At 44.5% G+C, this 16,144-nt stretch overlaps 3 protein-coding genes across 6 annotated transcripts in view; 1 reads left to right on the top strand and 2 right to left on the bottom strand.

Moving 5' to 3' along the window:
* Positions 1-4,822, bottom strand: part of tanc2b (tetratricopeptide repeat, ankyrin repeat and coiled-coil containing 2b) — a 137,178-nt gene extending 132,356 nt beyond the window's left edge. For all 4 annotated transcript variants that reach the window (XM_079756283.1, XM_079756285.1, XM_079756286.1 and 1 more), the window contains exon 1: positions 4,684-4,822. The gene's annotated coding sequence lies outside the window, so the exon portion shown is untranslated. The remainder of the gene's footprint in view (positions 1-4,683) is intronic.
* Positions 1-16,144, top strand: part of twnk (twinkle mtDNA helicase) — a 161,369-nt gene that overhangs the window by 6,621 nt on the left and 138,604 nt on the right. The window lies entirely within an intron of this gene.
* cntd1 (cyclin N-terminal domain containing 1) lies at positions 12,401-15,786 on the bottom strand (the record flags this gene model as incomplete). Its single annotated transcript, XM_079756303.1, has 7 exons — positions 12,401-12,514; positions 13,338-13,434; positions 13,648-13,792; positions 13,930-14,092; positions 14,242-14,413; positions 14,883-14,958; positions 15,618-15,786. The coding sequence occupies 7 exons, from the start codon at positions 15,784-15,786 to the stop codon at positions 12,401-12,403; spliced, it is 936 nt and encodes a 311-aa protein (XP_079612429.1).

Genomic DNA, 16,144 nt, shown 5'->3' with positions numbered 1-16,144 from the left:
ACCCATAAAAGAAAAAAAAACCTGGCAGCCGCAGCGTCGAATATGTTAACCATTTATGAGGTGACATGGCGGCGACGCGTATCACACAGGGCATGTAGGTGTAGCTCGCTCTTTTTTTTGTTCCTTCACATGAGCTTTTTGAAGGCGAGTAGCAAGGCTCTCTGTAATCTGCTGATGGTGGCAACAGATGTTTATGGCCGCTTTTTTATGTTGGGTGAATGAGGGAGAGAGAATGCTGCCAAAAAGGGACACGCATTGACACACACAAACCGGGCCAGTAGAAGGACTGAAAGTATGCCGTGTCACTGTAAATATAGAAGCGCCAGGGGCTTAAGGGAGTTTGGGGGTTGGGGGGGGGAGGGTAGTAGGGGACTGGGGTCAGGGGTCGTTGCTTGCACGACGGCGCTAGTAAATAGTCTGAATGGGTGGGGGGGGGGGGGGTTGGGTCCATAGCTGTTGTCTTCGGCTCAGAGACGGAGCTCTCAGCCAAGATGAATACTCTTGATAATCGTCTGCAGTCAACAGCTGGGACCGGCCGACACAGCTGCCTAATTGGCTAATGGAGTCCGTCGGAAAGTGTGGCAGATTCACTAGGTGCAGTCTCTGTCACCGACACACAGGGAGGATACTTTTGGAGAGACATGGGGGGGGGGTATTGCTGTGTACCGCCAGTAGCGACACACGCCCCGAGACTCTGAGTCAATGTGTACACCATAACTTATATTATGAGGCATTTTATTATTTGCCGCAATGCAAAAATAATATACAAACCGATACCACAGCAGCCCCATCAGTTAATGGAGACAGAAAAGCCGTTGGTGCAGTTTGCGGTGGTATTGTCACAATGACTGACCGCATTGGGGAGGGGGGAGGGACGCTGATCCACAATGAACATTTCCATTAAAAATATTTCATTTTGTTGTGCAACCACAAATATGGGATTTATACCGTAAACATCAGCAAGAAATGTTAATTTGATCATACTGGGCGTCCAATCATAATGTTTTGATCAAAACAAATAGCGTCACGATTCAAAGAAAAATCATGCCCTGGTCACACGTGTAAATCGCTTAGCTTAATCTTTTTTTTATTCCAGAATAAGAAGCATTCATCCTGAACGACTATAAAGAGCCATGCAAGGAAGGCAGCAAAACTGTTGTACATGCCAGCATGTATTCACTATATTTTAGCTTAAAAAGAGGGATCTGTTGATGCGACCGGGTTGCCACCATCTGCTGCGATTCAACAGAGTGCAGCCCCAGTGACAGTAATCCTGGAGACCTTGGAACCAACTCTGCCTGAAATATGCATCGACGGATACAACAGGGGGATGTTTGACAGGACGCGTTGTCCGACCAATCAGACTCAAGTTCCCCTCCCACCCCCCCATCCATTGTACACATCCTCTTGGCAGAAAAGCACCGCTGAACGAACGCATGAACACATGTACAACAGAACGGTCGCAACTGTAAAAAAGGAAAAGGAAAAACTAGGGGAACAAAGGCCCTTTGACGGCAAGCCAGATCTTTTGTTTGTGCTCCTCGTTTCGCCATTTGAAGAACCCTTCAAATCCATCTTTCATGCTAAGACATATGGGCAAGTGGTGACCTAGGTCTGCAAACATGGGCATTATTTTGTTCTTAGCTGCCACCACATTGGAGCTAAAGAAAGCTTTACAATGCAGTTTTGTGATACAAACACAAGAGCATAACATCTGAGCGTCTGAGAGCAGTGACGGCGCTGGAAAAGGCCAGCGGACACAATACAAAAGCCAAGATCTAGCCTGGAGGCTTAGAAGGTGAATAACAAAGTGAAGACGCCTCCATCGGAACTCAATGAATGTCAACAACCAGCAGCTGAAAGGTTGACAGAGCGGAACGCCGGATCACGAGAGCTTTCCTGCCTTCCTTTTGTGGGTTCACACAAAACAGGAAAGACAAGAGGAAAAGCAACAAAGCACTCACTACTCCTGCCATAATTATGTTATCATTAGAAAGGAAAGACTGTGCTGGAACAGGACAGTCCCCCATTGCGTAGGGTATTTATGAATCTGACAAGGGCTTTTAGTGACCCTCTCTTAATACCTCAACGCTTTTAGGAAGCAATTTGTGCCTTCCACTGTTGTATTCTTGTAGGTTTTGTTATCCCTGTTATGGTGACACTTCTTACTCTGTGCATCACATTGTTTTACCTGATTACTTTGGTGTGTGGTGTAGCGTTATCGTGTGCTCGGCTGACCCACCCAGTTCCCCCCTTGGGGACAAACAAGTAAGTGCGTCAAATCCAAATCAAATCAAATGTCACTCTAAAGGGTCGCACCACTAGCACTAGGTTGAGGTGCCTCTTGCGACAGGAGCCTTCCATCTACATCTCCAGAATCGATATGCTTTAAACTACAAAGGTCAATAGGATACCGTCACAGCTTTTCGTCCATTTTTTAAAGCCGCTTTGACTGTATTGTTACTTTAGGATTAAGAAACCGGTCCAGATGGGAGTTCTGAACAAAACACAACTTCACCACAGCTTACATCCACTACATAAAACATAGATGATTGCTGTACGGGGCTCTACATTGTACTTATGCAGCATGCCCAAGCACACACGTGTACATCCACTCCATACCGCGACAGACACACGAGGCGAAAGCTCTTCTGATTTCCTCCGTCTTCTCCTGATTAAATTGGCATAAAAGGGGGAGCCATTTGCCTGAGCGCTTTGGTGGAAATTAATCAAAACATCCCCCCCCAAAGAACGACACCTTTACATCCTCGGCGGGAGAGAGCCTCACATTTTCGGCGGCGATAACATTCAGGCAGTCTGGCATGGCGGGCTGATGCATGCGGACAGCAGCCGTCTTGACACATTCAACAACAGACATTCCCGTATCTGCGGCGGCAGCCAGCCACCCCGCTGTGGCCCTGAAAACCCTCCTAATCGCTTCCATTTTTAATACAGAGATGCAATATGTGTCGTCGGCTGCTTAATGTTTGACCGAGGAAGGCCGGATGAATGAAACGTCACCAGGCCTCGCAGCCTTCTCTCGGTCGCAGTAACTAGATAGAGAGTTTTAGACATGAAAGACACGCGATAGAAGCCTTTTACTTTCGACTCTTCAAATGAATATTTGATTTTGGTCTCTCTTTTTTTTTCGTGAATACAAAATTTTCATGTCGCAAACTGTTAATGTTTCAGTTCTTTGGTTGGGTGAGTTATTGGGAAAATGTGTTTTTCAGCTGGGCTGTGGAGGGAAAAAAAGGTCTTGTCATTGCCCTGTGGGCAGCGAGATAAGCAAAGAAAAGAGTCAGTGCACCGTCCATGCACGCACAGTCTGTCCACACACACACACACACACACCCCCCCACACACACACACACACACACACACACACACACACACACACAACTGACATCATAGAGAAAAAGCGTACGCTTGCTCAGTTGCAGATGTGTTGTGAGGAGCAGAGAAGGGAGGGAAGAGAACAGCCAGAACCAGTGCATGTTATTGATGGGATGAGAAAAAGCTCTGAGGATGATCGCCTTTTATCTGTGCAGAGCTGACAACTAAAGCACCAGAATAGAAAAGGCTCAGACAGTCAGTCATCTCCACCCTCATATGAAAAACCATAAGAACCGCAACCTAAATCTGAGTGTGTTCAGCCCTATTATTCTGATAAATGTGTTTTCACTGCACTGCATGCAATAAAACCAGAGGGGGCAACAAAAAAAACAAACTGTAAGCTGTCCATGAAATACCATGAAGGTATCTATTTACATTAACACATTTCAAAACATGTACAGCTATATCATAACCCAGAATTATGATTATTATTTTGTTTTTTACCACAACCCAGACAGACAATGTCCTTCTCCATGTAAACTGTTTGGTGACAAGAGGGGGGAAATACGCGTTCTCCATGAGACCCAACAGCCATTAAAGAGATTAACAGGCTTTGTTGAAACATATCATTACCGCACAAGTCCCTGTCAAGACGCACCAGATGTCAGACAGCAGCAGGCTCTGCAAACTGAGGTAGATGACGGCTAGAAACCCTCAGAGCGAGAAAGAATAGCTTTCTATCATGTCCTTTCACTTGTGGACATTTGGCCGGCAGGGTACAGAATGTGAACATACAACACGCCTTTGGGATAAAGATGCATTATGTGGTGCCCAGCCAGATGGGTATTTTCTCTTATGTCCGAGAGGATAATACAGTCAAATGTCCATTCAAGCCCATCCCTACTAGAGACATGGTGAAAAGTCATGAGCTCTTAAATTATCCTACATTAGTCAACAACTTAATTTGCATCTATAAATAGGAATAATGACCCAGGCATGTTTGCTTTATAGCCCCTATCATCCAATCCAATGCAAAGGCAAAGGAGAGCCAACACGTTTACCAATGCCACAGACGCAAGCATTCTCAGACGTTATATCGGTACAATACAATATTCAGTGAAGCTCAAAGGTCAAGTAATATCTTATCCTCTTTGTTTTTTTGGTGTGGCTATCTGGCGGTGATCCTTGGATAGCGACCAGTAGAGGGAATAGGTTATGGATCAGCCGCGCCAGACCCTTAACGCACAGCCGGGTTTTTTTTATAGGTAAGACACATGGAAACAATGGCTGCCGAGCGAGACGCAATGGTCAAGAAAAAAAAGGCTCAAGCCAAAAAGATCATGTTACCTTCGCCAGACTTTATCTCCGCTCCTCAGACCTCAGGCATCACATTTGGTGTCTCTTCGTAGCAGCTGCTGCTGCTGCTGCTTGCTGCTTGCTAGTTCCCCCGTTCTCTCGCTCTCCCCTCTCTCTCTCTCTCTCTCTCTCTCTCTCTCTCTCTCTCTCTCTCTCTCACTCACTCACTCTGTCACTCTCTCTCGACCTCTCTCTCTCCCTCTGCAGCGCTCCGTGTGGTTCGTTCAACTAAACTGCCCGATAACACTTCCATGTCCATGTATATGCTCTGCCCCGTTCACAAAAAACACACACCGCTGCTAAACGCTCCAGACGAATGCAATTCTCGGTCGAAGTCCGATTGCGAACCAGACCAGTGCTGCCATAACGACACCACCAGTGTCGATGGGGGACTGTGCTACTTCCCCCAGAGCGTAAACATGCACTGAAGTAGAGAGGGAATATTTAACACCATGAAGTCACTGAGTGGAGTCAGCGCAAGTGTGACCCACTGCCACGAAGCGTCGCAATATGACGCCTTCCAGTGCAAACTGCACACAGGCAGGCGGACAGAGGGCGCATAGAACACACACACACACACACACACACACACACACACACACACACACACACACACACACACACACACACACACACACGCGCACACACATGCATGCATACGCAGCACACTCACACACACACGTGCACACGCACGCACACATATACATACACCACCGTGGGGGTGGAGGTTAATGAATTATGCATGAAGAAAGCAGGCAGTAATACCTAAATCATTTATAATTATTCAAGAGGGACAAGGTTGATGCCAATCACATTTCAATTACTTTCCCTCGAGACTACAGCCGTTTGCTTTTGGAAATTATTAATATCTATCATCTGGTGGTTGGCAAATACTGACAAATACTGGTCAGCCTATAATATATATATATTTTTTATTCAATAATTTCCATTGATCAAATAAGAAACATTTAAATGTAGAGACTTGGAATTTAGTTTGTGATGTTGTAATGTTAATGTCATATTCAACTTTAACAGTTGGCAGGTGGGAAAAAAATAGGGTTGATGATGGGGTCATCTAAACCCAACAATGCTTTCCACTGCTATTGTTAGTCATTCTGTTCTACATTTCTGCTGACAATCCCCCAACGACCCCCCATAATACAGTCCCCTCAGCAATCTTATAATCTATAATATAAAGCGAAAATAATTAATCTCACAAGGGATTACGTCTGTCCTGGTAAGGCATTTGGGATTAGTAGAGGGTCTTCTGATTAAACCTAAACCGCATCATCGAGCAGAGCTTGGTAGGCCTGTCCACTACAACAAGTCCAAATGATAAATAAACAACAGCCAATACCTTTGTTTGCGAACAGAGCGTCAGTTAGCTCCCCCACTGTAATTAAACCAAAATACACACCCATGGTGCAAACACGGGACTTGTGCAATACCCCCAAACGTCCTCCAGGGGGGCGTTTTCTGTTCGACGTGTTAGCAGGTGAGCAAGTTCTTCCCGCCTTTTCCTCTTTCCTCGCTCACAGGCCGAGCTAGCTAACCGACTTTGATGGACTGGCTTAGCAGTTGGACTGGCAGAAGGAGATGGAGGGTTGAGTGAGGATAGACTGACAGCAGGAGGTGGAGCGAGAATAGACTGGCAGTAGGAGGTGGAGGCTGGAGGGAGGACAGACTGACAGGAGGAGGTGGAGGGTGGAGAGAGGATAGACTATCAGCAGGAGGCGGAGTGACATATTCTGCTAATCTACCAAAGCCTTGGCAGCTATCGTACTACAATACAGTGGCACGCACACACACACGCTTTACTCCATTGTGCAAAGCCGGGCTCAACATCCCTCTGCTGTCCAGCCTTGATGTTTAAACACATTGTCGCCCTGTTCCCTTTCCCCCCTAACATCCTCACAGAGATCTGCTTGAGCATACAGAGATATGCTGAAGCAAACAGCAAGTGCATCGAAAAACCAATTGAAAGGTCATTCAACTCTAACCCTCACATGGAAACAGAAACTGCATAGCAACCAGTTGCCAGGGAGAGACAAAAGACACATCCCAAAAGAGGCGAAAGCTGACTTGCTCATTTGATAAACCAGCCGTAAACAGATGAACTCCTTAGAGAGTCTGTAGTGTTACCAGAGAGACTGCAAACAGCTAAATGGGCCCAGGAAGTATTCACAGTTTATCCCACCATAAAACATCATAATTTGCATTTACATGCAAACTGCTCAAGCTTCATTATTATCTACTCTACACCAATCGAAGTCTGGAAGTATATGAGGCTGGGTGAACACGGGTTGAAATCCCGCCGCACCCTGGCGCACATGGTGCTCTGGCATGAGATATCCACGCCAGAGGTCATTGCTTTAGACCAAGACATCATCGGCATGGTTTCACATCCGCTCATTATTCCGTGGCAGACAAAAATGTGTATATCATTGAGCATACATGTCAATCTAAAGCATTCCGAACAGATCTGTTTTTTTTCTTTGTGTGTGCAACTGACACCGTTATACAGTTTGGATTATGATACGGTGACATCTAGAATTGGCGAACGCAAAAAATACTAACATGGAGGTAGAGTTACGTTTCGTTGACGTTTCTCATTGCTTAGGTCTCCAGGCCGTAACAGAAGCCCTCTGTTATGTTTAGGGCTGTTAAGTCAGCCGGCTCTCCAGCGGGGCTATTTTGAGTGGATGGGTGGGTCTCAAATGGCCCCCCGTCAAGTGCAACCCAACACCAACACTATGTGTGTTTTTAAATAAACCGCCGACCACCCTGTCCTGCCATACTGTGCGCTACTGTATCCTTATCACCGTTCCGGGTGCCTTGGCGCTGGGATAAAAACAACATCCATTGTCAAAAGAAGCTTGTGAGCAGGGAGATTGGCCGTGATTATCCTGTATCAGGAACGCCCGCAACAAACTTTTGATCATATTACAGTTACAGACAATGCAACACCGGTTTCCCATCGTGCCAGGATGGAGAGAAAATGGAAGACTCCAGTTTGACACAGGACACCGGCGTTGTTTGCAAACACCTTCAGCGGTGTCGTCCTCCTCACTAGTAGCAGAACGAGAGCACAGGGAGTGACAAGTGTTGAAATGACCTCAAAAGGTGTTAAAGGTAACCCTGAAATCACCGAGTCATGTCTGCGATGACAATATTTTGTTTTGAGTTGTTGTTTGCCGAATGCACTTTTACCCTCGAATTACGACTGCAACTGGTTTGTCACCTGCAGAGTTCCTCAGCTGAGACGAGGAGTTCAGGCAGAAACACAATGGCTCCAATCCACAACATCACCTGGAAGGAGAACACAGAGCTGCAACAGACTTGAAGAACTCCCAGCATAACCAACCACTCCGAACCTCCCAGCATACATTTTCCAGAACTCATTCTAGTTGGATTGTCAGTCTAAGTGGAAGGTGATTTTCTTTTCTAAACAACAACAGGCACTAGCCAGCAACATTTGTTCTGTTTGCTTCAATTTTCAAAAGAGCTGATCGATTGAGTGCATAAAATATTGGGTGCACTTGAACACAACATCACACAAAGGCTTCACTCCAACAGAATAAACAAAAAGTAAACTACACTCCAGGTAACGTTTGAATGACACAGCTAAAACCATAACTAGTAAACAACAACCCCCAACATTTTTTAAAAAATCACCAAAAAGCTCCAATCTAACAATGATTCATTTTCGATTCCCAGTCAAAAAAGGAGGCCAAATTATTTGGTTTTAAATAATACAGTTGGTAAAATTTACTTTGAAAATGCGACTCTTCATCAAACACAGACAATGTATTAAATATAATTCCCGGTTGTTCTTGCATGAGTCACAACGATGTGTTTGACTTTCTTATCAGCAAGTCGGCCCCTCTGCCTTCTTAAGTAATCAAGCGTTCTGCAGGAACGGCTTCGTGGAACAAAAAGACAGAGCAGGCCCTGTGCAGTCAGCCGCCCGTGGCGAGACAAACAAACTGACACAACTGCATGACTCATCGAAGGACAAGAACAAGAATAGACGGAGCCAGAGCAGCAAAAACAAACATTGATGGCCTGGCATCCACAGGGTAAGCCTTCAGCCTTCACCCATCACCCCCCTGCCGGACCTCTGAACTCTAAACGCTCCACACACACGCTGTTGACGGCTGGCTCCTCAGCCGGGCCGGCCATCAGAGATGACGGATGAAGATTGGAGACGGGGTTGTGGATGGCCGGTGGCTGATATCTGATCCCTTGAAGGGCTTTTCAATTGACAGCAAGATAACGGAGCGCCACGGTGTGAGCAGCCAGGGCAGATACCGGGCGGATTACTCCTCCCTCTCCGGTGACAGCAGCCCTATCGCCTGGCGTGGACACCGTAATCTGCAAGCGTGACCCACCCGTGGACACAGCCTTGAGGGCTTTGCCAGCCGGTCCTCAGAGAGCACCCGTTTGGGCTGTGTCACAAAATGTTTCGTAAGGCCCACAACAGCAACAGCCAATAAACCAGAAGAATGTGAGGAGGATGAGGAGAATGATGACTCATGGCTCACGTGGCAAAATGGAAGGTGGAGAGAGCTTTTAAAGAGTTCTATGGGTTGGACCGGCTCACGTTCCACCATCCTAAGCCCTCGAAAACCCCTCTCTGCAGTCTGTAGTCTTACAGTTTAGACACTCCGCCAGGACTGCCGAGTCCAACATCCCTGCACAGCCTCACACCTGCGACCGGCGTATACACAGCTGGCTCGTTGTCCACCAAGCTCCCTGGTTACCCCAAAGACCCAATAAAAGGAGCTGGGACATCCCCCACCAAGCGGATACGTCTCCCTGAGCTGGCGGGCAGGGGGGAGCCGTAGACGACGCTAAACAGGGGAGGCAGAGGCTGGACCGGCAGTCGCCGCGCATCACTGTCCCACCATGTCCCCTGGTGGTTGAGACTCAGAGAGCTAGGAAAGGGCCGAGATCTTGCGCAGAATCGAATTAAGAAAAGTATTTATTTTTTTTATGTGTGAAGGTTATTTTGTACATTTAGTCCCTCGTTCCCTGTTCTAGGTGTCCTTCTCTAGGCGTTACGCGATATGCCTGCATCATGTCTGATGTGCTGACGTTTCGGAATCGTGTCCTTTTTTTTACCTGCAGGCTGGCGGGGGAGTCGACTGACGAGGACAGCAGAGATCGTCGTGGGATCTGCCACAATGAGGCTCACTCTCTCCTCAATCCCCGCTGCCGACGCCTTGTCAGTGTTCAGGCGGTCTGCGCTTCGTTCACCACGACCGCCTGAAGACATGGAGTCAGATGAGGATCCACTCAGGTTAAACAAATAAGAAGTGAAGCCCCAGTGTCACATAATGACAAGGGCTGCTCTTTGAGTGAAAATAGTGAAGCGACTAGCTTAAGAGGGCCCGACACTGGGCATTAGTATCCACTCCAGAGATGGACTGAACGGTTTAACAAACTCTCGCTTCTATTGCTCGCCTCTTTAGGTACACACCTGTCTGCAGTGAAATCGTGGGCACAAATGGGAATCTAGAAATGCACCTGGAGGACTTCACTCTGAGGTTTGTAACAGGTACATTCCAAAATGTTAGGGGGTGCTGTCTAACTTTTAAAATCAAGGAGTGGTACATTTGGTAGCCAAGCAACTTTAACTTTTAGCTGCAAAATCTGACAACCATTACAATGATTTCTTGATATTCTTTCCGGTTTCTTTGCTCGGAGAGTGACATTAACGCAGGAATTAACGCATGGATGATTCTGCTAAGGCAGAGCAGATCAAGTGTTTCAGTTGATGGTTTTTTAAGTGACAGATTTGCACGTTCTCACACTTCATTCTGAAGCAAGCAGTGCAAACGCAAATGCACTCACACACACACACACACACACACACACACACACACACACACACACACACACACACACACACACACACACACACACACACAGCTCTCCCAAGATTTACATGGGTTCATAGCACATTTCAAGGAACACAGTGAGAATGAGCATGTCATAAGGAACGTTGTTACCTTATCTTAAATGCAATATATACATTGCATTTAAGATAAGGTAACAACGTTCCTTATGACATGCTCATATTAGATATATCTAATATATATATATACTAATCATTTGCACAAATGACTGGTGTTATTTATTCATTATCGTCATCAATAGCACTTTGGTTAATAAGTAATAAATGACTCACTGCTTCTTTCATTTTTAACTCAAATAATGTTTAATTATAATATAGCATTACATTGATCCTTTCAAAAGTAGTCACATCAATCGACATCTTACTGCGTTATAAAAATATTCATATCATAAGTAGAGATTGTGATAGTATGGACATGAAATGCTTTTCAGAGCCTAGGTTGCCGCGATATCAGGGCAAGACAATATGTAGTTTGATGATAGAGGTAATGGTTCAATGGGGAAATAGGTCTTTTCCGGTCAGAACCAGGAAGCATATGGTTTGAATTTTTAATGACAGATGTAAATCGTTTGTGAAAAGTGGCTCTTTGTTGACTTTATCCACCTAGTGGCCATTTGGGTTATTTGAGCTTTGGGGGAGACTGAGCAAAGCTCACGCCAATCAAGGAGACACGGATCCCTCTGATCCATGTGATTGTTTTTAGATTATAAGATCAACCGCCTTCTAACAAGTCCTCTCATGTTGCTGGCGTCCAGCACATGGACATTTTGTTTAATAACAGTAATACATTGATTGACAAACCCAAAGAATTTATCATCTTCAAATCATTGACTCTATTCCCAAATCGACTTCCTCGATCACACAAGTATAAGCGGTAATGCTCTTCCGTGTCTGACGTGAGCCGACGCTTCCTCCGCAAAGTCAACGGCGCCGTTACTCCAAAGTCGAGCTCAATTGTTTTTAGATTATTAAATGACGAGCCTTATGACCTAACCCCACGAGACAGCGTGTCTAATTAAATTCACCATTCGTCTCACGAGGGCCACATGCGTACACATACCAAATTGCAATCTGGTGCCGCAAAGAAGTGCTTGGAGAGACGCATTATACATCTATTTTGACTCATTTGTATTTATTCAAATGTTCTTGTATACATTTTACAATCTTCCTCTTAGATCTATTTGCTGCAGCTGAAACCTGTAGGTTTTTTGGTTACATCAGCGCAACATGAAGTTGGGTTTAAAAGCTGCAATCTGCAATTTTAGCTCAGCCCACTTTGTTTTGATTAAATTGTGTTTTGATTGAGTATCATGGTTCTCATGCATGGCAAGTAAGTAGTCAAACTAATACATGAGAACCATGAGACTCCATCAAACCAATGTAAGGCAAACAGAAATTGCTGATCGCAGGTTGAAACTGAAAATGTCTAAACTTTAAATGAAATTGCACTAAATGTTTATGAGGATGCCGTTTATATTAATTACTTCAATCGTTAAACAGTACTATTCATAAAACACTTAGGTATATGTTATTTCACAGACTCGAGGGCCCTTAATACAAATGTGTAATTAGTTCATTAGTCAAGACTTTTTGTCTGGCTCCCTGATGTCTGGGCAGGTGCAAACAATATAACCTGCTCTGTAATTGAATGAGTAAAAAAACAAAAACAACGCTTGCTGTTGAATAAGAACAGAAATATTGTGGATGTGGGTTTGTGTAGGTGTCTGTGCGTGTGTAGGTGTGTGTGCATGTGTGCAGGCGTGTGGGAGTGTGTGTATGTGTAACAGATCAGGGTGATAAAACGGGAGAGCTGGTTTTGGTTAATTGTTCCAGGGTCACTTGAGAGAAATCCCAGATGCTCCTCTGAGAGATCCCAGTGATGTGACTCAGGTCCTCCACCACCTGACAGCCACGAAGACCAAAGGGTTAACACAATGCACAACGCATGTGTGCCTCTGTCTTTTAATGCACAGTGCCACACATGCAGACAGCATAGCCTGGTTCACACTCCAGTACTACAATGTTTAAAAATGTATGTACATAGGATATATAGCATATTCACTATACAACAGCAAAGCCATCAATGTATTCATGTAATGCATCTCTACTCCCTACTTTATATGCTAGTTTGAACGTTCTGGTACCTAAGTAAATGATAGCTTTCACATGTTTTGCTTTCATTTCATGCATGGAGCAAGAGTACACATGAGCTGAAAATGCAATAGGCTGTGTAGCAACGACAGGAAGCAAAATTAAAGTCAGGGTTAGGGTGAGGTCCGTCCTGGTTGCTTCTCTAATGCGCTTCCAAAAGAGATTAGATGAGATACAAAAGATAATTTAGGTAACATTTATGAATGAAAAGTATCGACCTATTAGAACGTGCACAAAGTACTATAAAAATAATCACAGCGATCAAGATGAATTAATAAAATGCTCCTCTTCCTCGCACACAGGTGAACAGGTTCGTAATAATCACGAGTGTCACCGCCAATAACCATGTGACCCATCTCTCTCTCACACTGCAATCCCACAATAACAAGAGTCAACATTAGAAACATTTACGGCAAAACAATACCAAAAAATAGAAACCATCACAAACCTTATTAGTATTATCATACAATTTTCCCCGGCTTCTACATGTTGCTTTCTTTGAAAGGAAATATGCGATAATTATGGTTTGAATTGCTAACTGTGTGAGAGTAATAGAAATTCTCACACGGCTCACCTGTTCCCATTGGTTACTGTTCCAAATGACTGCAGCCACCGTGATAACCCCAACACCAAGTAACATGCAGTCTTCAGTCACCGTCAAGAACTTCTCTCTGGGAACAAATGTGTTATTTGAGTCACAAGGGGAATGATTAGAGTATCATTAAAAATACTGCTGTTAAAATTACTGCTATTCAATCGGACCTTCACGAAACTCAGCAGAAGACAAAGTCAACCGACAAATATGCACACAATCCGTATAGTGTATGTTTACATTTTCCCCCTCAAGCATCCAACAAGATGGGTAACCAGGACACTGGGGTCACCTCTGTTCTGGGGATGGGCTGAAGCACTGCGTGGTGACCTTGAGCAGAGACTCATAGATGGCCGTCCTCTGGAGACTGACGAACCGGAGTACATGGCCACAAAGACCATATAGCTGTTCCATGGGCGTTGACGGCTCATTGTGTCCTACAGGAGAGAAACAGTGCCAATGTTTTAGTCAATGATTATTAAATGGACGAAATGTGAGTTTTAGGTTGTTGCGGTCTGGTAAAAAAAGAAAAAGAAAACAACTATGGAAGAGATTTTGGGTTTGGATGACTTACCAAGTACCTCTAGCAGTATTTCAACATATGTTAGAGGGTTGGGAACATCCAGCTTGAAGTCGAGACCTTTGAGTATCTGGAGTTCAGATTCCATGAGAGCCTTCTTGGAAACTGTGTGGCCCATCGAGTGAAGGAACTGTACCGCCTGGTTGTTGTCAACAATCTTTCCGAAAGAATGCCCCAAAAAACAACATTTTGAAAAAGATTATCCGGTTTATTCTACTTTGAAGAAAATTCTTCTGGAGAAAATGACCTTTGAAGTTGATGGATCATAGGAGTGATATGAGGCAAGGTTTTGTGAGCAAAACTTACATCAATGTGCAACCACAGTTTGCTCGCAATCTGTACACAGGAGAAGACTGTGAGGGTGAATTTCTCTTTCAGCTTCTCAAACACCAGGTCCTGGCAGTTGCTGGGCGGACCAGGTACAGCACCGCAGGGAGTGTTTGCGGTGAACGTGTCTTTAAGATGCTTCACCATGAACCTATGGACATGGTTGGTTTGTAAAGCATTCATTCAAACCATGTCGTTTGAATCAGGGTCAGTCGATGATGATGATTCATCATGACGACGATGGCTTAAAGGTGACATATTATACCACCACCACATATTATACCCCCACCAAATATTATACCACCACCACATATTATACCATCACCACATATTATACGTGAGTGTGATTAGCCGTTAAAAGCCATTTTGAAAGCGTCTTCGGCCTCTTCTGACATCACAAGGGGGCGTGGCGACCTAGACGTATGACGGATAGATGAGCAACGTTTGCTACAGTCCACTGGATAGGCTGGTAGACTGATCTATCCAGCGTACATCTAGGTGGACACGCCCACTTGTGATGTCAGAAGAGGCAGATTTAAAAAACGTCTTGTAACGGCTAATCACAGTCACACCTGGTGGCAAAATATGTAACCTTTAACCTGGCGGTGGTGAAACCTTACCTTTCAAGTATTTCAATGGCACAGTATCCAACCAGAGGATCAAGTCTCAGCTCCTGGGTCATCTGGAAGATGCATTCTGAGGAGCACAGAGTGAAAATAAACTGGCTGGTACAGGAAGAATTATGAATATGTAGTCCACTGAATGGGAAATAAATAACAATAAGGACTTGTTCAGTGAGGGCAGACAAACGAATGATAAACTTATGATGGTAATTCATATTTATAATGATATGCGATACAATTCAATCCTGAGATTTGGGGCTGGGGGTGTTCATGGCTTGAATCTGAATTGAATAGTTATGCAATAGCAAGCCTGTTTGCTTAAAGTTTGAGTGCACAAACTTCAAATTGAATTTCCCCTTGGTTGCTCTGGAAAGAAATAACTGATACGAAGCATGAATAACAACAACGTTTGCTTTTGGATGAGAAAATGGGCAATTTAACCGTGGATGTGTTGTGTAGTGGACCCATAGACTACTATGTGGAGCCGGAGGGCTGGACTTGAATACAAGCTCTTCCCCGACCCCGACGTGCACTTATTCTACATCATATTTTAGTATAACCTTTCAATATACTGCAGGTATATATATAATTTTTTCATCTTTTTTCAAAATTATTATTATTAATAATAATAACTAACCCTTTTTATTTCTATTATTATTTTTGTGTTTATTTATGTATATGAAATTGTACACACAATTGTACACATACCTAATAAAGTAAAGAAATTCTTACCTATTAGTGCTGTGTGTTTAAAGTACCCGCTGCACGGTTCTAGGTGGTCCAGCTCGTCTTTGTTCCTGTGGTTCAGACTGATGAGCGTCTCTGAGAGGAGGTCCAGAGAGGCGCTCCCGAACTGAAGACGATGCGTCGGCCCCGGGGAGCACAGGAACCTCTTCGCCATTGCGACAGAAAACTTCTCGTTAGTAAAAGCAATACAAACCAGGATTATCGTACAGTCGCACAATTTTGGTTCAGCGTTTATAATATGCGCCAATGAAACAAAAGTAATTAAACTAAGTCGGAGCAGACACGCTAATTGTCCTGATGGTGGCGACATTGAACCATTTTTAACGGATATATTACAGGAACCAAATTTGTCTGGGGACTTATAAAAGGGGTGCACAGACGTATTTCAACCACGCGCAATGCCTTCTGGGTACCTGTTCCTTACGAAATCAACTAGATCTTTAAACCATCCGGATTAACAGATCAGATCCTCGCTGTGCGGATTACACCCATTGTTTTGTTTGAAATGCAGC

This window comes from Pollachius pollachius (assembly GCF_949987615.1).
Source record: "Pollachius pollachius genome assembly, chromosome: 19".
NCBI classification, from domain to species: Eukaryota; Metazoa; Chordata; class Actinopteri; order Gadiformes; family Gadidae; genus Pollachius; species Pollachius pollachius.
The sequence above is the reverse complement of the archived record's forward strand: the minus strand, read 5'-3'. Positions and strand labels throughout refer to the sequence as shown.